Source organism: Rissa tridactyla, chromosome 7 (assembly GCF_028500815.1).
Source record: "Rissa tridactyla isolate bRisTri1 chromosome 7, bRisTri1.patW.cur.20221130, whole genome shotgun sequence".
NCBI classification, from domain to species: Eukaryota; Metazoa; Chordata; class Aves; order Charadriiformes; family Laridae; genus Rissa; species Rissa tridactyla.
The window spans coordinates 963,082-988,467 of record NC_071472.1 but is presented as its reverse complement, the minus strand read 5'-3'; the positions used below and the strand labels follow the sequence as shown (position 1 = coordinate 988,467).

General features: G+C 44.7%; 1 protein-coding gene across 2 annotated transcripts in view; it reads left to right on the top strand.

Annotated features, from left to right (window-relative positions):
- Window positions 1–24,699, top strand: part of GPD2 (glycerol-3-phosphate dehydrogenase 2) — a 63,103-nt gene extending 38,404 nt beyond the window's left edge. For both annotated transcript variants that reach the window (XM_054209244.1, XM_054209245.1), the window contains exons 7-17: window positions 4,833–4,997; window positions 5,761–5,905; window positions 10,971–11,164; window positions 13,553–13,687; window positions 13,933–14,108; window positions 14,622–14,753; window positions 15,213–15,371; window positions 17,840–17,952; window positions 18,048–18,126; window positions 18,245–18,343; window positions 21,585–24,699. In XM_054209244.1, coding sequence (XP_054065219.1) covers window positions 4,833–4,997; window positions 5,761–5,905; window positions 10,971–11,164; window positions 13,553–13,687; window positions 13,933–14,108; window positions 14,622–14,753; window positions 15,213–15,371; window positions 17,840–17,952; window positions 18,048–18,126; window positions 18,245–18,343; window positions 21,585–21,710 — 1,523 coding nt within the window. In that variant the 3' untranslated portion in view covers window positions 21,711–24,699. The remainder of the gene's footprint in view (window positions 1–4,832; window positions 4,998–5,760; window positions 5,906–10,970; window positions 11,165–13,552; window positions 13,688–13,932; window positions 14,109–14,621; window positions 14,754–15,212; window positions 15,372–17,839; window positions 17,953–18,047; window positions 18,127–18,244; window positions 18,344–21,584) is intronic.
- The last annotated feature ends 687 nt before the right edge of the window (window positions 24,700–25,386 follow it).

Below are 25,386 nucleotides of genomic sequence, written 5' to 3'. Positions count from 1 at the left end.
ATAGCTTCTTGCATGGCTATTTTCCAGCTCTCCGTTGGACTTGACCTCCCCAGCAATAACTAGATGCACCTAATCAGGAAGGGCTGTAAAATGAGGAAAGGTGAGAAGGCTTTTGTGTTGCAGGGACCGACCGGGTCTTTACAGCAAGAAGTTAGCAAAACCCCGTGTTACAGCTGCGCTGCTGCAGGACCAGGACAGGTGGATTTAGGGCAATTGCCGCAAGGCTCGCGTGTGTTGTTGCAGGACTCATTGTCATGCAGCAGGTACGCCTACTAACCAAGTGTTAGTGCTTAGCATCAGAAGGTTAACATGAACAAAAGTAACAGAAAGAACAATAATTTTAGGATTAAAAGAGCTTCCAGCTTCTTTAAAAAAAAACAAAAACAAACAACAACACTGTAGTCACTGGCTAGTGTGTGCTGTTTATCTTCAACTGAATAGATTTGCAGAGGAGAAGGCAGGAATTGGAATAAAAGTAATGGGTGTCAGTGTGACACAGGACAGAATATACTAGAAGGACCAGAGTGCCTTATTAACACAGTGGTTTTCACACAACTCTTCTGAATCAGTCACAAACAAATTCCTACAGTCCGTGGGCTTTGTTACCACTATTGGCTGTGGTTCAGCATCGATAAAAATAAAATTGAATGTACACTATGTGCGCTCTGTGGGAGGATTCTTTTAGTGCCAACGGAAGCATTGTCTGTTCGTCTTTGAAGAAATACAACATTTGCTACTAAGGAATGAAAATAGAATTTTCCTAAATTACACAAAAAAAGAATTTATAAACCAAATGGCATCACTGTTGGTCTTAACATGATGTAGGACACACTTACACAAAATGTCTTCACGCACTAAATGTCTTCAGCAGTTTGCCTTCTGAGAATAAAGAGGTTTTTTAAGAGGATTCAGTGTTAATTTAATGAAAGCACTTGGGCCAGTGTTTTGTTAAAAGCTAGCTCGACTGCCCTTAATAAAAATTAAAGTATCACTCCATTCTTACTATATCACAAGCAGATGACAGTAGTGAATAATGAGATCAATGATTCTTTCAGGTTTTCTTGCTAGAAATAACTGAAAGGATTTAAACATCCTCTTATTTTGGAGAGCTATCACAGGAGGAGTTGCAAAGAAGACTCAGCGTGTTCCGTGAGTTGGCTCTTGGATGCTGCTTTCTCCTGGAGATGCCGAGGTGTGGCTGCCTCTTGCACTGCCGTGGAGACGCATCCCGCTGGCGGCGGCCACGCGGACACAAACGAGCGCTCTCAAACCAGCCCTCGGGCAGCCGGAGGGAAGCAGCAGTGACCTCTCCAGGGCAGGGTGTTTGTGAGCATCTGGTGTTGGTGAATGTCAGAATTAGAATTTCACTCTGTTGCCTACAGGTTAGTTGTGAGATCTTCAGGAGCTTACTCATTTCTCCAGAAGAATGCCAGATTAAGTGGTTTAGCCATTCTGTTGTTATAAAATAACTTTTTGGCTTACGACATTTGGGGAAAAAGACCACGGTATGATAGAGGGGTTACCTCTGGGGGCAAGGCGGGTAATTGTTTTCTTTGCTCTGCTGTGGAGCACCAGTGGCTGCTGCGGGGGGCGGTGGATGCAGAGCCGTCTCAGGTAGGTACCCTGGGGCCCCAGAGAAGCCGTTCGCACACAGCTGTGCCTTGGGGTTCCTGGGCATCTCCGGAACACGGTAACAGTGCTCGTGTCAAGAAAGCTTTACGTGTCTCTTCTGCAGGAGGTTAAGCTTGGGGGCGCTTTTATCTTGGGTCTGGAGGATCTCTGAATCTTACCTGGGGAGAACAGCATTCAACTGAGAAGTCAAAAAGGTTGTGATGCAGAATCTTTGCTTTGCTATCCTTCCATCGCTCTCTAGAGCGCTAAGGGGCCGCTAAGTACCAGGACACATACCAGTCCCTTTGAAATACTAATCATTCCTGATTCTGAACTAGCACACGTGTAAATAGCTAGTTTTTCTTTAATCAGCAGAAAATACGCTTTGGCAACTGTGAATGGTGCTGTAGTGAGAACTGGTGTGGCTGCGGCACCTTTATAATGGGGGGTGTGCATGGAGGAAGAGCAACCGCTGCTTCAGACATCAAGAAAGAAAGAGAATCGCATGTAAAGTGCAGGATTTTAATGTAATGGTCTGGGGGGAAACGTGCACATGTGAGTTGGAGGGCTTAAAAAAAAAAAAAAAGCTGTTTCTGAGTATAAAAACTATTGTACTGCGACCCCATCTCTACCAAACTGTTGCAGTATTATTCTCCACAGATGATGAATTTCTGAGCCGGTAAGTCACTCTTCATTTCTTTCAAACCTAGACCTCTGCAGATCTCTGCTGCTTATGCTATGAAATACTCTAGGACTCCACGCTGTAGATCACATCACTCTGCAGCCAGTGGGTTTTTCTAGATGTGTAGTTAATCAGGACCTGGTTATTTCCCAGGCCTCTTCCTGCAAATACATTACACGGGCACCCGAGTTCCTTTTGGACAGCTGAGAGTTGAGTAATAGCAAGTGGTTTCTGGCATCGGAATAATGATGAGGGGAAAACGGATGAGAGTTTCAGAGAAAGCGTGAAAATGTTGTCTTGGACACAGTGGTGCAAATCCTGAAACGCACTGAGCATGTCCTTAGCTCGCTCTGACGTTATGAGCATTGGGAGTTTCAACAAAATGCTGAGCATCTCTCGGATTTGGGGCTTAATAAACAATTGTTACTTAGATGTTTGTTCTTTTTAGGAATTACACCTGTTTCCACATTATTTGTTCTGCTGATTGGCTTCTCTGGATTGCTTTTGGTCTGGACAAATAAGCCGCAAAGCTGGGAAGAGGCAAGCTTGCAAAATTTAAACAGTAAAGGCTTCCCATAGCCCAAAGCTAATATTGGCTAACACCGAAAACTGTGCTGTGTTTGTGTGGTGAGCGAGGGCCGGTTTGTGTCGGGTACCACCTTACGTGCTGGTGGCAAGAGCAAATTGGTGGAGGATCAACAAGTAACTAAGGGAACCCTCTTGGCACCAGGGTCCTTCTACAATAAAAGAATAAATCCTACTGCACGGAAACAGGTGCCTGGGGGTTGTTTGAGGGTAGTGTTTGTGGTTTGTGCCGGGTTCCTTGTCCCGCAGAGCCAAGCCCTGCGGTACCCTGTGGCTCAGGCAGCCCCCAGGTGGAGTCCCCCAATAAAGGGTTGTCTCCAGGACGGAGCTCTTCCGAAAGCCCTCGACTGTGGGCTGGAGGAGCATCCCCTGCCTGGCTGCGGAATGTGCTGTGTTCTGCTGCACGCAGCAGCAGCCGCTGTAACGCAGCTTCTGGCAGTTCTTTGTCTTTCTCCTGCCTAGTGCTCCCTCTACATCCGAGATGTACGTTCTCTCGGCCCCACGTTAAAATGGTAAGGTTTGAGGTAAACCTCATAAGGTCATTTTATCCGTTCCCTGACACTGCCGCAGCATAAATGTTGATGCATTTATTTAATGATTTGCCTGCCGCTTCTGACAGATGGTTGTTTAGTCTTACGCATCTTGTGTGATGGAGCATCCCCAACTTTTCTTGACATCTTGCTCAGTTGTTTTGCTGCTCTTTTTTGCAGTTTATTCTGGGCATTGTTTGCTTAGTTGAACTGGAGTTACTGTTTGTTTCTTCATCGGTGCTTTATCATGTTACTGTTTCTGTACGCTTTGCATAACTTTTTTTTTCTTGTAGTTGAAGACTGATTGCACTGTATCGTCTCGTGTCTTAGAATGAGAAGTTTGGGGAGGGGAGGTGGCACCTTCGAGGCCATTGATCCCATCTTTATAAGTTTGCCCTTTTAGCTAGAAACAGATTATTTGCGCAGCGGTTCGAGATTGCACAGGCAGAATCAGAAGGACCAAACTTTACATAAACCATTTATACTAAACGCTGGGAATGCTGGCAACATAAATCAACTACAATATCTATTACAAATTTATCACTTTATCAGTATTAGCTTTGATAGAAGTGGTTCAAACACTCGGGAAAGTGAACCGTACCTCAGAAGTTTAGCCCTCTCGTGAATTAATTATTCAGGACACACAGATCCTGGCCCCTTCAATGTATAGTAATTCTTTCCAGCCAGCATCCAGGACTTTAACTCGGGTGGCAATAATAAATAGGAAAAGTCTCAGGTGAAGCCAGTATTTCAAAGTAATTAATCATCTTCCCCTCATGGTCCCTCCGCCTCTCTCTTGGTTTTCTTTAACGAGGGAATTTCAGTAATAAATCTTTAATGATATATGTTAAGAATCCTTCATTAATTCTTGTCTACTTATTTCTCTCTTTTTGATGCTTTTATGTGGTATGTTGGGAAGTTAAAATGCATATACAAGAAAAAACAGTTACAGAAAGCTGATCGTTCGGCACAGTCTCTGAAAGGTTGTTTCTTGGCTGTGGGGCGTTGTGTGTAGCCCTGCTAACAGGAGTTGTCGGTTGGTGGCGGCTGGCCCCCACGCCAGTGCTTGGGTGCGGTTACCGGCTCGCAGCGCGATGGCAGGGGGAAAGCTAGAGAATAAGGCGGTGCGGCCTCTCCCTGGCGGGAGGCGATGGAGCAGTCATTCTCAGTTCCCTGGTGTGGGGAGGGCAGGGGGTGTCGCACAGTGCCGGGGGTGCCGGCGTGGGGCAGGCGACGGGGCGTGCTGCTGCCGGCGCGGCAGAGGGGATGTATCTTTAAATAATTCTCCTTCTGCGCGAGCAGCCATCACGCCTATTCAATGTGACAGGGACAGATGTGACAGATCGGTTCTGACACACTTCCATACCACAAGTCCGTGGCTGGAGGTGACTGGTGTCCTTCCCCCGGTCCCGTCCCCGCTGCAGGACAGCACAACGACGCCCGGATGAACCTCGCCATCGCCCTCACTGCTGCCAGGTACGGCGCTGCCACCGCCAATTACGCTGAAGTGCTGCGCCTGCTCAAGACGACAGACCCGGCCAGCGGGAAGCAGCGCGTGTGCGGGGTGCGCTGCAGGGATGTCCTAACAGGTGGGGGTCTCTGTGCGCGTGCGCGTCTTGCAGGCGGCCTGGGGACACCATGGCAGCCCCCTGCCCGCCTTTGCCCACCCAGCGGCCGGCTGTCTGCAGCCCCCAGCTCGCTGGGCGCAAGCGATGGCTTTCTGCAGCGGGCTGGAGCGGGCCACGGTGGGACAGGCAGCACAGCACTTCAGGGGAGCGTTCTCTCTTCGTTAAAGAAACACAGAAATAATGACAGGAGGGAGGAGCGGGGAACACTGCTGTTTGTAAACATCAATGAACCGGCAAAGGAGCCATCTTCCCAGAGTGCAGTGGCATACCATTAATGTCAATCATCTTTAACTTCTGTCAGGTTTTTCACTCAAATCCCGGTGTTTTGGCAGGGCAGACTAAGCTTTACATCCAAACTCTTCTGTCAAGCAAAGATGATATTGTAAAATGCTACGTGCTGTACAGTAATAATCCCATTCAGCAAGTCTACGGGTTGAGACTGAAATCTCTCTCGTTCGAGAGGCAGATTTCAGCTCAACTTCTTCCACCCGGTCTGCCCTCTTCTGCTTTTACAGATAAGATGGAATTTCACTGTAAACCGCTTTCTTTCAAATCTAGTGTTATGTGAAAACTTTGTTAATTTTTAAAAACCGAACAGCTGTTCTGTTCAGACAAGCACGATCCACTTTACAGTAGGTTAAGTTCATAGATAGATTAATAATAGAGAGTGTCAGTGAGCAGGAAAACAAATGGTGGATGTGATTGATACTGTTTTCTTTCACAGGGCAGGAATTTGATGTCAAAGCCAAGTGTGTTATCAATGCTACGGGACCTTTCACAGACTCTGTGCGCAAAATGGATGATCAGGAAGTACCAAACATCTGTCAGCCAAGCGCAGGCGTGCATATTGTGATGCCTGGTTATTACAGGTAACGGTAGTCTAAGCCTAAACCATTTGTAACGATCTCTGCTGGTGCCTTTAATACATAAGCTTGCAGAGACGCCTTTGTGGGTTTTACGGTAGTTTTGAATGCACGTTTTCACTTTCTTTTTTTTTTTTTTTTTTCAAGAGGATTCCGGCACTGTGCCGATTAGAAGAACAATTTCATATCTTCAGAAAAGACTGAAGTCTTGTAGTTCTTAGATAAAACTCACCGAGGCAGAACTCCTGATGAAGCAGAAGGGCGTTTAGGCAGAGCATCAACAGCAGACTTGTGAAAGGCCCCTTTTTTAATAACGAGTTTGACTTGAGTGTACTGACCGCTTGTTCACCCCCCTAAGAAAACAAGCAGCATATGAAACCTTCCAGAGAGGTGGCCACCTTCATACAAAAACTCTTGTCCTATTAAATATGAAACTCTGTGCAATGACACTCCGCCACGTTATGACTCCGCTCACAGTAAACATGAACGCAGCATGTAGGCAGTGTAAGAAGTAGTTCAAAATAACACGATTAAATTGTGACACCGCTGTGGACACAAGTGCACCCACCCGTGGTGGTTGTGGTGGGAAGGACTTGCCTCCCTCTGCTGACCTTGTCGCAGACGGGGTTCCCGCGGCACTCTGCGAGCCGCCCTGCGCACTCCTGCTTCTTCTGTGCTGCTGCAAAACCAAATCCCCTTCTACCAAGTGAGCCTTGGCAGTTGAAACTCAAATATTACCTTTGGTTTCTGAAGTCATTACCATCCTAATGGAAATTCACATTCATAGACTTAGCCTGATTCTGTTGATACAGTGCACGTAGGATAATGCCTCCCATATCGTCATTGCACTCCTCTGTGAACAGAAATTCAGACTTGCAGTGCACAACGTGGGGTTTTTGCCATAGCTGTCCCAACAGGACACGACCACGGACAGTAAAATTGAGGCATTTTTGGCCTAGTCTAAAATCACTCTTGCATTCTGTTCTTTTTTTGGTGTCTTTCCACATGAAAAATGGGAAAATGACCTGAGAGCTGCTTTAAAGCAATGTGGAGAAATGGGTTGTCATCCTACTTTCCTCATACACTACAAGAAGGACGTGTGTGATTGACTTTATGGCTCTGCTGCAAAAGCACATAAAGTTTTAAAACTTTGACTCGCTTTGTAAATTCAAAGTAGGAGACGGCTTGATACGTGTAAAGGCTCTAGTTTATTTATTCTGCAATAACCTAATAATTTTAATTGGAAATGTAGAGAATTCTTGTTCTCCTTGTTCCCCCGTGTAAGTCAGCATGTGGGCATTACTTTTCTTGTAAAACAGTGTCTACCCACATGCTGCCTCCGCAGAACAGCTGATTAGATAAAACTGCACTGAATTTCCTTGAAGTGGGATAGCTTCAACCAAGGAGCTGTCTGCTAAATGGAAACCGCTCGTGGTATTTAATCTTAGCTCTCTCAGGTCTTCTCCTGGTGCCAAGGAATACTCCTCAACAAAGATTGTCATTTCACTGCGTCCACTTGCCTTGTGGTAAATGTTTTATAGCATTTTGCACCATACTCACACAAATGAAAATTTTTTAACAGGTAGAGGGTTTTAGAGATAAACATAATTAAGTTTTTGTAAAACTAATGTTAACCTAATACATGCATTTCCCGTGGGTTCTTCGTTAATAGTCCCAGTATTCCTCCTCTCATTAATTCTATTTTTAGTATACACATTTCTATTCTTGTAGCTGCAGTTAAGTCTCTCTCACTCCCTAATGTTTAAGTATATTATCTGCTAAAATGAGGGAGGGTTTTGGCTACCTTTGTTCAGATAGCCTTCCTGCCTGAAATGCAGTACTTTTTTCCCCTCCCTTTCTGACAAATTTCAGATGTTTTCCATCTTTCTTGAATTTTCCTGTCTGCTCTGCCTTCCAGATTCCAGGTAAACTTGGCTGTTACACTTTCATTCTACCCTATGGAAAGTCACCTATTTGTTCTTCAACTGCATTTGTGGTGCTTTGGTCAAATGCTTCTTCATCTAGAGATCTTCCATGCATCGGCTCTGTAAAATGCCATATTTAATGTGCAGGAATGAACCGCTTACGGACTTCAAGCTCAAGAGTTCTGATCTGTCCTTCAGTTAAATCATCTTCTCTAGTTCAGTAGTCTATAGGTTCTTACGTTCCTTGTGTACCTTAATCGTCTGTTTTCAAGATTCTTTCCTGATTTGTCACATATTTGACGTATATTGTCCAATTTAACTGCACTGAAATTTGGAGAAGGAAGCTTTTTAAAAACAGACATGCTCCAAACTCACTCAGTTGGTTTAAGTCAACTCTTAAATATTGTACTGTTGCTTTACCGTTAGGCCGCACATCTTGATATTTGTTTTGCTGACAAAGAGTCACTTTAGATCCATCTGTATTATGCTCCAAGACCATTTGCCACTATGTTTCTATCTACAGGGATTGCTTTATACTTCATATTAGAGTTTACAATCCTGAATTTACCCATTTTAGTAGTCTTTGAAGATTACTGGGGAAATCTTGCAATGGCTGATATTGCTGGAGCTCATACCACATTCTTGCATCCATTCTGTACTCTGAAGAATTCATGCCCATTCTCCGTCCGGCCTGGATTTGTGCTTGGCATTGGCCCAGTGCGTGTGCAGGGCCTTGCACTTGGCCTGGTTGAACTTCATGAGGTTCGCATGGTCCCACCTCTCCAGCCTGTCCAGGTCCCTCTGGATGGCATCCCGTCCCTCCAGCGTGTCGACCGCACCACACAGCTTGGTGTCATCGGCAAACTTGCTGAGGGTGCCCTCGGTCCCACTGTCCATGTCACCAACAAAGATGTTAACAGCCCCGGTCCCAGTACCGACCCCTGAAGAACGCCATTCGTCACTGGTCTCCACATGGACACTGAGCCATTGACCTCAACTATTTGAGTGTGGCCATCCAGCCGATTCCTTATCTACCGAGTGGTCCATGCGTCAAATCCACGTCTCTCCGATTCAGAGACCAGGATGTCATGCGGGACAGTGTCAGTGCCTTGCACAAGTCCAGGTAGATGATGCCAGTTGCTCTTCCCTTATCCACCGATGCTGTAACGCCATCGTAGAAGGCCCCCAGATCTGTCAGGCCCGATTTGCCCTTAGTGAAGCCATCAATTGCTGTGAAATCTCATTGAAAACACTTAGCTCTGTAGGTGGTGTGGTGAAACTGAGTTTTAAGTCTTTCCTTGTTTCTCTCCCTTATTTTGAACAGTTTTTCTGAAATCACGTTAAAAAAAATTCCATACTTTTGAGAAAATATCTAAAGTTTTCTGAATATTCTGATACTGTATATTAAATCTCTAGTTTCCTGTCTCTAAATCAATAGCTTTTTCATTTTAAAAAGTAATCATTTGTCTGACGTGATTTACCTTTCACAAATCTGTGTTGACTTCCCCTATTAAATTGTACTTCTCCAAATGTATGCTTAAGCGGTCTATAAATATCATCTAAAAAATGTTCTAATATACATGCTATATATGAAATTTTCAGCTTCTCTTCTAGCCTTTTCAGATATTGAAAACTTACCTTCAGTAATCAGTTTAGACTTCCTAAAAATGAAATATTCAGTGATTCAGCTTGCGGCTCTCTTGAATAGGTAATTTATATCCAAGCAGGTCTTTGTCTACCTTCAGCTTATCGTGTTAGTAGTTATTTGAGTCCATTGAATTACTCCCCTCTGATGGTCCTTATTAGCACCTAAATATATCCCTCCTGCCCCCCTCCCGTGTCCTCTGTATTCTCCTTCTGCCATGGGGACCAGGGGCAGGACCTGAAGACGGCTAACCTGACTGCAGGTGTCTGTACAAGGACTTCCAGCTCCTGAAATGAAAGTCAGCATCTTCCCTTTAAATAAGAATGAACCCAAAAAAAGGCAGCTTAAATGTTTTCCTATATAAAAGCTGCTTACTTTGAAGTGTTTATGGAAGCCTTTTGTTTTCTGAAATATACATGGAGCTATTCCATAAGGTCTGAGGATAACTGGTTTCGTACCTGTGGGTTTTTATTTTTTTTACATTATACCAGAAAATGATGATACGTAAATTAAAATTTCCTGTGCAAAGAACTAAATCGTTCTGTTTCAGCACTGGCATAAGTAAATGAAAAATCTCTGAAAAGTAGCCTCCAGTTAGTGTCTCTTTTTGCCTTTTTTTCCTGAAGTCCCCGTTCCCCATTGAGGAGCGCGGGAGCTGGGAGCACTGGGAGTACGCTTCTTGGTGCGAGTCCCTCGGGAGCCTGTGCGTTCCCGTTCCAGTAGCGGCACTGGAAGTTTGCTGTTTCAGTGCACTCCTAACATTTGTCGTTTCAATCCTGCTCTTCTCTTGTTTTCTCTATTTTTTCTTTCCGATGTTAAACTTTGCCCCCCCTCACTCCACCTTTGTTGTGAATGCGGGTTGTAGGAGTCCTTGAGATTTTGTATGTTTTTACTTTTGCCCTCTGTTGAGGGTGCAGGCAATTGGTCACTTGAGTTAATGATGTTTCATCTCTAATTTTTCTTGTTATATACTTAGACACATCCAGACACGACCACAGTTCTGTTCTTATTTGTTGCATTTTCACATGCGTTCTGTTTTAGCCTTCCCTTTCCTTTGTGGCATAATATAAGTGATTGTCTATTTTTTTGATTAAAAGCAGTTGTTCGTTCCATAATGAGTTTCAAGTAATTGCTGTTTTAAAATTTTCAAATGTTTGCATTTGAAATTCCAATGAGCAAGATTTTCCAGAGTGAATGGAGTTGCAAGAATGCATGTTGCTCGATGCAAGGTTGTGGTCTGCTAACGTGCTTAGCAGATCAAATTCTAGTGATATCTGAGCATCACATTCGAGGGCCTTATTTCTCAAAACTTCTGGGACTACCATTTAAAGCCAGGTCATGGCCACATGTGGAATATCAGATTTTATTTTATTTTTTAAAAATCGTTTGACCTAACAACAAAGGTACCGTTCTAATACTTTATCTGGGGTACGAGGTGTGCAAGAACAGAGTCCCTGGTGATGCCTGGCCCGTTTTGAACCATGTCCCTTCTTCGTTTCAGCCCTGATAACATGGGTCTGCTCGACCCAGCCACCAGCGACGGTAGAGTGATTTTCTTCCTGCCGTGGGAGAAGATGACTATCGCAGGGACCACAGACAGCCCGACTGATGTTACTTCCCATCCCATACCAACAGAAGAAGATATAAACTTCATTTTGAATGAAGTGCGCAACTACCTTAGTGTTGACGTTGAAGGTAAAGCTCCGTCGGCTCTGGTTTTTCCCTGGAAGGTGCTGATGAGCGGGTGGCATTTCAGCCTGAGTAAAGGCTGGCTGGCTGAAGTTCTGCTCTGACTCTGGTAATTGTGGTTCTTGTGCGTCTGGGTGTTTCTAAAACGAGTGGGACAGAAGCGCCATCACGATCCATGCATCAGAGCTCAAAAATGATGCTTTTCCAGATATACCTGCACTACTTGGGTTATTGAAATGGAAATCAGTTCAGATTTCACATACCTTTCACCTAACTGGCACTAGCTGTGCAGCCGCACAGCCGAGTCACTGCTCTCTCTGGGTGGCAGAGGCGAGATTTTGCGGAACTGGGACAGTTCGGTCATACAGCAACACAAGTACATCAAATAATTCACCTGCTTTTCTTGAAGGAAAAGGTGTTCTGACTTTTACCATGTCTTTGTTTCTATTTCCATTTTTCTAGACGCTTTATTCTTAGAATTTACTTTTCTTGATATGGTAAATATCTGATGGTGTCATTTTTCAGTGGGAGAGGAACCTATAATGGGCAAAAGGGAGAATTTATAAAAATTACTTGGTGACAGTTGTTCCCTTCAGTAGCTGAGAACAGCCTTGTTGTGAGACGCTGGCCTGCTTTGACTCGGTGCTGGTTTAAGAGAGAGGCCTCTTTCCTTCCTAGTGAGGTCTTAAAATTATTCTGGGAAAGCATTTGTACTTCTGTATTTCTGTTGTGGTAGCAGCATTAAAAGAAATCCAAAAAGCACTCGGTCAGAAACATTGCGCCATCCGTAGATTTAGGAAAACTCACTGTCCGGATGTTGGGAATGCTGGATTACTTGTTCCCTGAAGTGGGTAGTTGATGGCTCTGTATTGTATAAAGTTCAGAAAGAGTCTTTGGAAAGTGTACCTTTAAGTTTTTTGAGCAGAAGTTGATATACTTAAGTAAGCCAGGTAGGTAGAGTTAAGACTGTGAATAAGACGGAGATTTTGCAGGATATTTTCCAGAAGTACGTTGTGAAGTGTTTAATTCTTTTGAATGAAACCTACCTAGGTGCACGCTGTTTTTCACATATGCAATTAGCAGTGTTTATAGATTGCTTGTTATTGAATTAACAACTGTGCTGGCCATATCAACTCACTGCAGACCTGCCTTTTTGCTGCCAGAGACAGTGCCAGGGTTATCAACTTACACAGGCTTGGATGTGTTCCAACTGTTTAATTATAGTGTCATGCATGCTGCTTTTTCTAGTTTCATTAGTTTATAAACGTAATATGGTATCTTATTTCTGTGATTAACACTTCATTTTGGCAGGTTAAACATGCTGGCAGAGCACCATTGATTTGTGAAATCTATTTTGTGTTCTTTGGGGGATATTTTTACACCCTTTTACTGATTTTTCAATTATCATTTATTTGAAAGTTGTATAGAAAAAAAATATATTCCAAAGACTTCAGTACAAAGCAAATCAGTCATTTTTTCTATTGCACATTTAATAAGCAACAAAATTCATTACGTTAAATTCTCTAGTGTTCCCACGATATATATATTAAAAAAGGTGACTTTCGGAGGCTGGGGTGTTTCCCTACGGCTGTTAAGGGCTTTGTGACTACTTGACGCCTTCAGGTTTTCTTCCTCCACGTTTACTGAGAAGTCAGGGCTGGCTTTGGGGACGTACTTGCAACTGGCCAGGAAGCAGAGGAGCAGCGTAGGGGGAAAACAGAAGTAAACGGGCATTTAGTCAGGCTTCTTGTGGAGCGGGACAGGGTTTCTGAAGCAGGGAGGAGGAGGAGGAAGAGGAGGCAGGGCTGGAGGAGGCAGTTGTGCAGCAGCTGTGGACTCCCGTTGGGGGGTTTTGCCAAGTCAGCCGGGCCCTTTCGGGCCACTGTGCAGTAACAGCACTGGCCTGGGATGCAGGCGTTGGGGATGTGCTACAGCCGAGCACAGCCTTGCCAAGAGATTTTCTCCTTGGCTATACATGCAACTGCTCTTGCGATAAAGGCTCTGGATAAAGATCGCTTGTCAAGAGGAAAACTTGGATAAATAACCTATAAGCTAGAGAAAAAGCTTTGAAGTCCTAAAAGCAAATGTTATACTCGTGTGGAACAAACTTCATTTTGGTTTCTAACATGTAATACAAGGTCTGTCCTGTCAGCACAAGCAAACAAGGAGAAGGCTTGGTGCTGGGAGGGTGCGGGGGTGGTTTGGGTTTGGTAGGGTTTCGGTTTTGGGTTTGGGGATTTTTGAGCAGACCAAAAATATGTCTGGTGTGTTGCATGATACTCATTTCCCAGCGAGCGTCTACTCAGAGGCAGTGCCCCAAAGACCGCGGGAGGGGTATGAGATAAATATCCATCGGTTCCTGGCTGACTTTGGCTGATCTTTGGTTCCTGACAGTGAGAAGAGGAGATGTGTTGGCAGCGTGGAGTGGCATTCGTCCTCTGGTCACAGACCCCAACTCCAAAGACACGCAGTCGATATCCCGGAATCATGTCGTTACCATTAGCGACAGTGGCCTCGTCACAATAGCAGGTACTGGAAGTTCTCTTAAAGTATAGGTTTGCTGGGCTTCCCCAGTTATTTTCTTCAAAACTTTTCCTGTTACAGGATAATCCTTCACGTTCCTATCACTAGATGATGATCTGTCAGTGGCAGCATGACTGGCTTGTTGGAGCAAGTCTAGTAAGGATAACGTGATATATAAAATATATCTAGTACGTACCAGCTTCATACTCCCCTTGCTTTCCCCAAATAAAGAAGTAAATGTGTGGTTACAGGTGGGAAGTGGACAACCTACCGTGCCATGGCGCAGGACACCATCGATGCAGCTATTCAGGCACATGATCTGAAGGCAGGTTCCAGTAAAACTGTTGGGCTGCAGCTCCAAGGGGCTGAGGACTGGAGTCCCACACTCTACATTAGGTTGGTCCAAGACTATGGACTTGAAAGTGAGGTGAGTCATGGTTTGTGTGGATGCTCTGATGTTTCTGCGTTAGAGGGTTGTGGTTTTTTCCACTAAATCTAATACCAGCATAACTTGTACAAAGGTCTGTTGAGCCTGATAAGAGCATATTATCTGGCTGGGGCAAAGATCATTTTAACAAAAATAAATTCAAGTAATTGTTCTTCTCTTCTTCCCTTTTCCCTTCCTCCTAATCTTGGCTGTTTCCTGCTTTAAAACGTTACGACATGCTGGGGTCTGTCTTCCCAACAAAATCTCCTTCAGATGTGAGCAAAGCGTGGCAGAGAGTTGGAGCATCATTGGCCACGGTTACATTGGTACACACGTGGTGGTGTCAGTGCTGCTCTAACCCATTCCCAACGCAAGTAGTTTCCTCCCACACACTCAAAATCTAATGCCTTCTTCAGCTCCTTTGCTATTGTTAGGAAGAGAATTGACAAGAAAAATGTATGTATATTTGACATGCTTTCAAAAGCGTATTGAATTTTGTTTTCGACTCCACAGGTGGCTCAGCATCTAGCTTCCACATATGGTGACAAGGCTTTTGAGGTGGCCAAAATAGCCCAGGTTACCGGAAAGAGATGGCCCATTGTTGGAAAGCGTCTTGTGTCTGAGTTTCCTTATATTGAAGCTGAGGTATGTGGAAAAACTACATAATGTTCTTTGATTCTCTTCTTGGGATAAGCAGGTTCTAGAGCAGGTCTGTCTCACTCTGCAAAACATTGCCATAAGCCCTTTCCTTTGGTGAGGTCCAAATATTTTTTTTTTCTGGTTTTTCCGCTTCCCCAGAGGGGAAACAAACATGCTTTGCTTTTATGTTTGTATATACATATATTAATATATTTATATATATAATTAAATATTTACATCTAATGTCTGTTTTTTATTTCCTATATACACGTTTGATCCCAGATGCCAGTGTGGCAAGGAAAAGGGAGCTTTTCAAACCCTTCTCTTGGTTGGGTGGGAACTAGTAACAGAGAGCTCGTTTTGCATAGCCAGCCCAGCAGTGCTGTTTGTGATGCTAAACATAATCCCTGACAATGCCTCTCTACCTTCTCATCTGCATTTTTTCCCCTTGCCTTATTGTTGTAGGTTGTCTATGGTGTTAAAGAGTACGCCCGCACAGCAGTGGATATGATTTCCCGACGTACTCGCTTGGCCTTTCTGAATGTGCAGGCTGCGGAGGAAGCCCTGCCAAGAATCGTAGATATAATGGCGAAAGAACTTAACTGGAGTGAGCAGAAAAAAAAGGTACAAAGGGCCTTTTTCATCTGCAACTGTTCTGTTTTTCTTAAGTAGTTTCCATGTTAACGATCTAAATTAGTTGAATAGAAAACTTCAAGTGATGCTTTTGCCCGGAGAGAATGAATCACTCGGTGCATTTCATTACAAAGACTTTATCAGAATAGCTGTGAGATGAGTCGGTATTGGCTGGGGGGTGGAGGGGAGAGTGAAGATCTGTAGCCTGTTTTTCCCAACTTTAAAAATGAAAGCAGACTTGGCGTTACTATCCTATTCCTGTTCAAATGTTTTGTTTACTGACACTTTTCAACAGATCTGCCTCAAAAAAGGAGGATTTTGTAATCTGTGTGACTCCTTTTTGTCTGCTGTGTCTTTTGAAAACTGACGATACTGAGTTTGCACCATTCTCTGGCCTGAATTCATGTTTAAGGACGCTGTTAGCTTCCTTTGCCCCGGTGGGTTTGTGCCCAGACACACAGCGTGGGATTCCTCTCGCTTGCCTTGTGGCGTTGGTTAGGGGCTGTCTCTATCCCAGCTAGTCTCCGTATGCCTGCTCTGCAGTAGACAAACTTCGGTCAGATGACTTACCTTAATGAAGGCATCTGCTGTGCGTGCAGTTAATTGCACCCCGCAGCCCTGTTTCGATCTCCACAACCTGTCAGGAGCACCTTGGGTAACGAGTTTAGATGTAGGCATCCCACTTACTGACACGAATCCTGCCCCTTCTGAACTATCACGTCGTGTAAGTTACTGATTATCACTTCTTGCTGTTGTCACACAAAGACAAATGCCCGGAGCTGTGGAGGCTGCGCTTGTGGTGCTGCCCAGGAGGAAAGGCAGAGCAGGGAGTGCCGTACCCCAGCGGGACCCCTGGTCTGGGACTTCCTTCACTCTGAAGCAAACAGAGCCTGTGACGCTCACCTAGCTCTTCCACTCCAAAGGAGATGGGAGGTTCCCCTTGGGCTGTTCATGAAACCTTTTAGCTGGTTAGAAGTTTGATTAATATTCTGGAAGGAGCTTGCTTGAATCCTGCCCACCAGAGGAGCTGCTGTGACCGTAGCCCCCCCCTCCAAGAACTGCATAGAGAATTGTGAGCTGTGTTGCTGTATGTTGAGCAACCTCGTAGTCAGAGGTGTTTGACCGAAGTTAGAGGTGTCTCACCCTTACCCAATGAGGTTTGCTCATGTAATAGTTTACCGTGTTAAACAAACTATATCAGTCCTTCCATGATAAGAGGTTAGAAAACGGGAAGCTTGCAAAGAAACCAGCCTGAGGTCAGGGTTGCGTGGACAGCCTCCGCTCCAGCAGCCCGGGGCTGGGGACTTGGACACCCGTTCTCACCGCAGCCTGCAGGAAGGAAAATCAGCAGGTACTGCCTATGCCTGGAAGACCTGCCCAGCCGCCTGTGGCTTGTGTGAGCTCCCTGATGCCAGCAAGGCAGGCTCTGCATTCCCTAAATGCCCACCGGGGCTTCTTTTGGAAAAGTCGCTCTTTCTTTCAAAGTGGCTAAACCCCCTGAGTTATGGAGCATCTCTTCTGTAACCAGTCCTGGGCCGTTTGGAAGTGCTGTGTCTTCACAGCAATCTTGCATGTGCTATATTTCAGCTTGACGGACGAGGCAATTCAAGGCCTATCCAGAAGAGCATTCTTTAATTTAGATCTTATAGTAAGACCATTAAATAAGTCTTTGTTGGTTTGGGACTTTAAGGCTAATTTGCGTGCTTATATTGAAGTACGTAAGAGTAGCCTGGTATAGTTTAGTTGGTCTTCTAATATGCCTTCACAAGCAACTCTTTGCGAGATGAAGTGGCTTATATGTACGTGCCTAGGAATCTTTTACTGCTGTGGCGGCCGTTCCTTAGCGTGCGCGCTCTGCTTTGGTAACTGCAGAGCAGGCTCTTTAGTATTGCTGCCCATGTGGCAGGTGCTCGTGTCGCTCTTAGAACCGTGGCTGGTACCCATCGCTGGAGAAAGAGCTCCGTTCTGCAGTGCTCTGTGCATCTCAGGTGTTTATCACTCCTTAAAAAACTGGCTACGGAAGACCGTGCACTGAACTTTCAGGTAATAAATTAAGAAAACTAGTTTAAAACATAAAGAACCTGCCTGGTGTTGAGCCTTATGATTTTTTCATTGATTTTTAGACAGTTAGGTAAAGGACTGCACTTTGTAGGCCTGACCTGCAACTGCGGACCTTCATGAAGTAGGCAGATATACCATGTGGGACTGAAGGCGTGGAATGGTCCTAAAAGCATTTACACAGTAATTAAAAGGTTTTACTAGACTTGGTATCTCTTTTCAAGACTAAAAAGTGCCTAAGCTTAACTTATTTTTTAAATACTTTTCAGCTACCGTCTTCCTAACTCTTGTACCTTGGATAAATTCTACTTAAGTGGAAAAAGCTAATAAATACTACATTAAAAATAATTGCGTAAGAACTTGCTATTCCTCAGAAATACAGTTTTTCTTTTTTGTTGTAGGAAGAATTTGAAGCTGCTAAAAGATTTCTCTATTATGAAATGGGCTACAAAGTAAAATCAGATCAATTAACAGACAGCTCTGAAATCAGTCTAGTGCCTTCAGATATTGAAAGGTAAGTGAAGTAAGAGAGTTCCCTGTGCTGCTAGGAATTAATACCTGTCATTCTTCTGAGTGCAGTTTTTCCCACTGATAATACTTATCTTGCAGGTACAAGAAGCGATTCCACATGTTTGACAAGGACAAGAAAGGGTTTATTACTATACTGGATGTGCAGCGTGTCTTGGAGGTAACGTTTCCTTGTGTTCATTTAGTTTCCTTTTTAAGCCTCTTATCTGAGTTTAGAGTGTGGCATAAATAGTGCTGAACAAGCCAGCTGACATACTGCTGTGCTTTTTTTTGTCTAGAGCATCAGTGTGCAAATTGCTGAAAATACACTTCATGATATTCTAAACGAAGTGGATCTGAACAAAAATGGACAGGTTGAGCTCAATGAGTTTTTGCAGGTGGGTGTTCCCTTGTTACAAGAGAAGCTGTAACTTTAATGAACCAAGGCGCGGGTATTTAATGTCTTCCCTCTTTGCTGGAGGGCTGGGTCGGGGGCTGGGTGAGTGTTACCTGGGTAAACGCTGTGGTGTTGATGCTGTTTGCCTGATCAGAAGGTAAGTGACACGCAGAGCCATCCTCGAGCAATGCTGAAATTCAAAGATATTTTTTCATGTGCAGAAACGATGAGATCCAAAGAACAAATCCAGTTTACGAAGTATACCACAGTACAGACCTGAACTTGGCTTTTTTAATACAGAAATGCTGTTTAAATATATTCAGAATTATATAATTGTCTGTTGGAAGGTATATGGTGTGCACATGCACACTGACGTTTATCTGGGTCTGTTAAGTGATTAGGGGTTTCTAAACTATTTTGAATATTTTAAAGAATGACCTTGTGGTTGAAGCACATCCAGTCCGTATAATCCCATTGTAACTCCTGGGCTGGCTAACGGTATCTCGGTGTGTATGAAAGACATTACATTGACAACACACACATCTGCTTTTTGCAGGGCTTTAAAATAGATTTCAGGGTGCTACTGCAGCGTCCGCTTGCCCAGCGCCTCTTGCATACGCAGTTTGCCGGGCAGCGTTGTTTTTGTGGAGTCTTTCTTGGTGTGGTATTTGAAGTGACTGCCATGTCTTTCCTGCATGGTGGCAATGATGAATGCCGAACATGAGATAAATTAATGCTGGGGATTTTGGTCAATGTCAGCCCTTTCTTCACTGTGTCAAGTTAAACAAACAAGATCAAGGCAGAGGAAATGGTAATTGTCTCTCTCGAGATGAGCTGTAGATAAGAGCAGCATTGTTGAATCTAAATGCAGAAAAATTTCACAGGTTGTGTCCAGCATTGAAAAAAGGACTATTTATTTGCCTAAAATGCAGCAATTTAGCTGGGTAACTGAAATGCGCTTGAGGGAAGGGGAAAAAAAAAACCCAAACAAACCATGGGGGAGGGAAAGAAGAAACAATGGCTTTGGGAGTTTGTGCTTAAGTATTCAAATATAAGAGAAAATCACAGCTGTTTTTCTGGCTATTGAAAAGGGTCTCCCTCTTACACCCCTCTGCATGTGAAAGCTTGTAATTGGTGGGGGGGAGCCCACCATTTACTGTAAGGGCTCTGTTAAACTATAATTTAGTTAGTTTGGATACATCGTGGTTAAGAAGTTGAAACAACTAGCAATTACGTCTTCTGTGGATCTTTTGGTGGCTTTCTGGGGTTTTTGCTTTACTGTGCTGAAGAGTCTCACTGGGGGTTGCCCATCCTAAGTCATAATATCTGTGAAATATAAGAGGCAAGTCACTGTTTCGCTGTAGTCTCACAGTTACTTTTGTAGAACTGTGTAACTCTGGGGCTGCTGGTTTCTCCCATGCGTTTCACAACGCAATCTGCGTGTTCCACGCCGGCGATGGGCAGCGCAGTAATGATGGCTCGTGCCCATGCACCTCCCTCCCACAGAGGCAGAGAGCAGCACACGGGAGCTGCCGCAGGGCCACGCGCCAGGTGGGAAACGCGGTAAGAAAATCAACAGCAGGTTGCCACAGAAGGAGCAAAATACATTAAGTGTTTGTTTAATTTTTTTTAATGGATCTGTTAAGTCAGTTCCCAATACTTTTGAGTTTGCGTTCTGAAAACTTTCAAGTAATTGCATTTTACCGCAGAATGCTTGTGGAAAGCCATGGGCAAATATTTGTGGGCGTTTATATTAGAACATAGGAGGAGGTTGTGCTGGGGTGGCCGTGTGGCTCTTGGGTGGGAGCAGAGCAGTGCCAGGTGCTTTCCTTTGGCCAACAGCAGCTTCCCAGCGTAACTCAAATAACAGTCCCGGCAGCCCCCGCTGCTGCGGGTGTTTCCCAGAGAGAACGCGGGCTGCCTTGGCCAGTGTTTCCCACGGCCAGCTTGTTCCCCTGTGTTGGTCCCAGGTCCCTCCTGGGACCCTGTTCAGGGGCACACGGAGCTGCCTTACGCCAGCGACTGTTTCTCTGAAGACTTGCCTACAGAAGCCCAGTGCCGCTGTCATTGATGCTCAAGAAAGGAGGGGGACCTTGGGAGCTAGTTTTGGTGTGTAAAGGCAAAAAAAACCCCATGTTCAATCAGAAAGAAGCGTTTTTCCCAACAGGAGAATTCCTTTGGGATCCTGGCAGACCCACATACCAGAAACTCACATTTGCATAGGTCCAGCCGCAGATACAATTAATAGATTTTCCTATAGAGGGGAAGAAATCTGAAGGCTTCTTGGCACTCAATGGGAGTAAGAAATTGCATTGTGTAAGTGCCGATTGCTTTCCATAGTAGTCTTTGACAAGCTGACGGCATGTAATTTCAAGTCTAATACTCGCTTTATCCATGGGATAAAAAAGAATTAACGAAAATCTTAGCACTAGTGTGTGTTCGTTAAGATAGAGCTGAGTCCACTTTCAAGGACTTAAAGGCAAATTAGTTTTAAAAGTCTATAAAGGAATTTGGATTTGAAAGAGTTGTGGAAGTCAAGTACGCTATCTCTACAAAGAAGGGCACGTGAATGAGAAAGGGGATGGTCTGGGGTCGGTGGTAGATCAGGAATGGGGTTCTTCTGTTAGCTACATCTTTCAGGTATTAAAAGGAGAAAAAAAAGAAAGCACTGGCGAAATAGATGGGTTCTCCGACATTCTTAAATGTCACTGAAAAACCCCGGGTATTGATGGTTGCCTGCACTGTTACTGCAAATGGATGGTGTTTGGTATTTCTGCTCCTCCTGCCGCCCATGCCTTGCCAAAGCCTTCGGTGGTATTTCTGGAAAATGTGTTTGAGCTTTGAGATGAGCCTTTGAAACCATCCAGCAGTTTGGCTTTATATATGGAATAATCAGTCCTGTACGTTTACTGATTGCTGTGGCCAGGAGCCAGCAACGAGTGTTAACTCGGCCCTTTAGACTGGAACCGTGTCGGTGTCACCGCCGGTGGCCCAGGGGCAGGACAGCGGCCGTGTCGGTCCACCTCCTCCAGAGGAGTTAATAGCACGGCGCTGGTGTCCTGTGCCTGTCAGCCATACTGTGGCGCGGGGCTGTGTGGCATAACGCTCGGGGACAGTGTGGGTTGTGGTTCCCCTGCTGTCCCTCGGCCGCTTGCTGAGGCCTTTCCGAGGGCTGTACCCTCTACCTGCGTTCTTTGTCTTGCAAAGGAGCTGACGGGATGCTCTCCCTCTTGTGTCCTCAGCTGATGAGCGCCATTCAGAAGGGGCACGTGTCGGGGAGCCGGCTGGCGGTGCTGATGAAGACTGCGGAGGAGAACCTGCGCCAGAGGGGGGTGATCTCGGTGGACCGCAGCGGCGGGGGGCTGTGAGCTCAAGCACAAGCTCTGCTGGCGGACACCCGGCTGCCTCCCTGCTGCAAAACATTCCAGTGCTCCTGAGTGTCCTCGCTTGGTCAAGGCGACCAGTGTCTGTCCAGTGGTGTAGCTCTTACAAAAATCCATCGGTGCATTTGTTTTCACTATTAACGGTTTTCTGTACAGCTCTCAATACTCCAGTCGTGGCCTTTTGGATTGGGTGTTCTTTAGGCACAGGGGTTTATTAACAGGAGGTCAGGAACATGGTCTAGAAAGATGTGGGTGCACACACAAGCACGTGTGCGCGTCCTGCCGCCTTCGTTACCTTTTCTGTCACCCTTACCTTCAGAGAAAACTGCTCAGACGGTGAATCCCGCCTTTAAATGCGTTGCAGCGAGTTTTGCAAATATGCATTTAGTGTTTCAAAGCTGCTGATCCATCCCCTGCGACAAAGAGCAAGAGAGGGGAGGCCGATGTCCTGGGTTGGGGACAGTGTCGCACGGGGCTGCCACTTCCCGAGGTGGCGACGACGGGAAGAGCTGGCTGGGCTCGCTCTCTGGAGCGCCCTGTCATTGCAGTGCTACCAGGGCTTGGCCGGGCAAAAATAGCAGCAGCGTGAGGCGGGAGAACTGCAAGACATCTTGATTAATCACCCGAGCTGCTAATTTGGTTAAAAGCTAGGGGACAGCTTTCCTTGCTCCCGTATTAATAAAAGTAAGCTTCCTTTAATAAATAGCGTTGTCTAGCAGGTGGTGTTTTATGCTGTAAAGTGCTTCATACTGTTTCCAGTTTTGGACAAAACCACTGATGATAGGTAGAATATGGCAGGATTTGATAGCATAAGTCTTAATTGTTTATTTCAAAATTCTCAAACACAAAGTGAAACAATGAAATTCGGTTTGCATTCCACTAACTTTTCTAGAAAAGTGAAAGGGCTATTTTTCAGCAGATTAATGAAAAAAAAAATTTTTTTAAAAAAAAAAAAGGACCACTTGAGCTGTTTTCGTGGATCTGGCTGTTTGCCTTTCTGCCGTCGGATTGCCTGGGTTCCAGGTCAGAGGGAAGATTTCTGCCTAACGTAGAACAAGGAGGGGGAAAGCATAAGAATGCTCTATTGATGAATTTGTCGTTCTGTTATAGTCTTTGAGCATAAATACCAATTTACAACTCAAAACAAGCTTCAGTCCAAGGTGTCAGAATTTCTACTTGTGTAAAATCTGATAGATTTTAACCGCTGTCGCCACTTTCACTAATGGAAAATACCGGAACAGTAATGAACAGGAAAGATTACTTTGGTATTTTAAAAGGGAAAATGATTACATACACAAAACGGAGATGCTGAGGGGTGTTAGTGTGTAGCATAGGAAGTACAGATGTTGTGTTTGGCTGGACAGGCAGAGTCCTTTAAAAAAAAAAATTAAAAATTCAGGTGTTTACAAATAGCGGATACAAAAAAGAAAGGGGGGGGAGGGGGCAAGCCTCATTTAAAGTTCAGTAAATGGTTGTATTTCCATCAGTGCAAACAATGGGTGAAATCTGGAGGGTAGGAGGCGGTCTCGGGTAAAATGCCTTTCAGATGGTTTCTGCATGTTCAGGGGTTCTTTTGGCGCTGCCTTGTACCCAGATGCAGATACGGGGGGGGTTACGGCTTTTTGCTGGGAGCCGTGTGCCAGCGAGGCACAGTCCGTGCGAGCGAGGAGCTGGCACGTTTGACAACCCAAGAATTTATGTATGAACAAAGGGGTTTGTTTCTCTGGTCTGGTAAAGTTTTCCTTTTGAAATGTGTTCGGGTATATTCCAGTAAATTATGTGAATGTTTGGCACAACTTCGTATTTCCAAAACCCTTTCCAAATAAGAGCACAATAACAGATTTTACATACAGTGCAGAACTGGGGGGAAATGAATGTACAATACACAGGTTATTCTGGTTCAGTGAGCAAGGGAAGGAGGGAAGGGGGTTAGGATTCTACCGATAACAATAATTTAAGGAAAATAAAAAGAAAATAAGAATAATGAGACCTTTTCCAGGCCACATAAAGAAAAATATTTACAATGTTTAACATCTTTTCTATGGTTTAAAGAAAAATTCTTCTCCACTTCCCAATAAATGGCACTGTTAAGAATTAATAATATGAGTTACCTGTAAAGCCAGGATTTCCTGCTTTGTACCCAAAGTGTACTCTCTGTTCTCTTGTTTCAGTAATAGTGCATACAGAACGTGACTTTGGGATTGTCTTGGCTGTGTGTGTGTCTCCGATAGGAATTTGCTTTGCATCTTCGGCACTTCACTGTCGTGCTTCTCTGCTCCTTTGTACGGCACAGCCAGGGCTCCCGCGGCTGCCCTGGGTGACAGGAGAAGGTTGCATGTGTGGCTGAAAACTGCTGAATCTCTACAGGAGAAAACCTAGAAGTATTTATTTATCACCTCGCATTTGTTTCCAGGAGTGGTGGCTTTGTGCTTTGGTTTTTTTCGTGTGAATGTACTGTAGAAAGAGTTGTGAAATGTCACTGTCTTGCATTGTTCTCATCTAGGTGGAGAAACAGTAAAGTGGTTTTTTTTTTCCTTTTCTTTTCTTTTTCCTTTTTCTTTTTTTTTTTTGAGGTGGGAGTTGGATTTCTGGATGGGGAGGGGGTTTATTTTGTGTTTTAAATAAACCGCACGCCTGGGAGGGGGTGTGCGCCTGTACGTGCCGTGTGTTTATACAGAGGTGTGTATAAGATAGGTGTGGGTGTGCGCACACACAGACCCGCAGCGCGTGTTTCACACGGGGCGCTCCGGCGTTTGGTTCGGTTACTGCTGTAGACTGAACTGGTAAATGCTGTGTTTGAGGCTGGGTTGTCATTTTTATAACTGTCTTGGTGTTTTACTGCCGTTATTTATTACTTTTGATATACAGAATGAGCCGCATGCATTTATAGAGCAATAAGAGGATGTATTTAATGTGCCTTGTTTTTAACTGAGTAAGGACTGAAAGCATGAATCAATAAAACTGATTAAAAACAGTCCCTTCGCTGGCAGTTTGTTATGGCAGTTACAAAAATAACTTTGATTAGCCTCGAAAAAGTTTATTTTTAAAGGAAAAATGTGCGGATAGATGCTTCTTAGTAAACGTGACATAGTTTTGTGCACGCTTTCCCATTTCAGCTGAGGATTTAGCCCTTGGTAGCTCAGAGGCGAAGCTGAGGAGTTAATGCCGCACTTGGCATTCTCGGGCGGTAGGAGCCGGAGCTGCCAGGCAGGGTAAGGCGTGCTGGAATTACAGCCAGCCCATTGGCCTGGGCTGGGGGGGAAATGCCAGGCGCAAGCGTTCCTTTGCACACTGATGAATCTTATCCTAACTAAAATCAATAGAAATGAACGGCAGAGATTTCATAATCCATTTTGATCATTTTACTTGTCAAGTTAGTCCAGGGTTGCCATGTGTTGATAAATGTTCTGACGGAAAAAATGCTATATATTTTCATTGTCAGTAAATCAGTAAAGCTGTTATCAGTTTTAACGCAATTTTTATAATCTCCATATCGTTTTATAGGCTTTAATTTACACTGGTAATAGGGATATTCCACAACTGCGATGTAGCTGTGCCGAGTCCAGGGGTTGTGTACGTGCGGCCAGGTTAGCTCCCCTCTGTGTGTGTCCCCCCGAAATAAACCGGGCCGATACCTCCAGAGTGTAATTACAAAGATTGT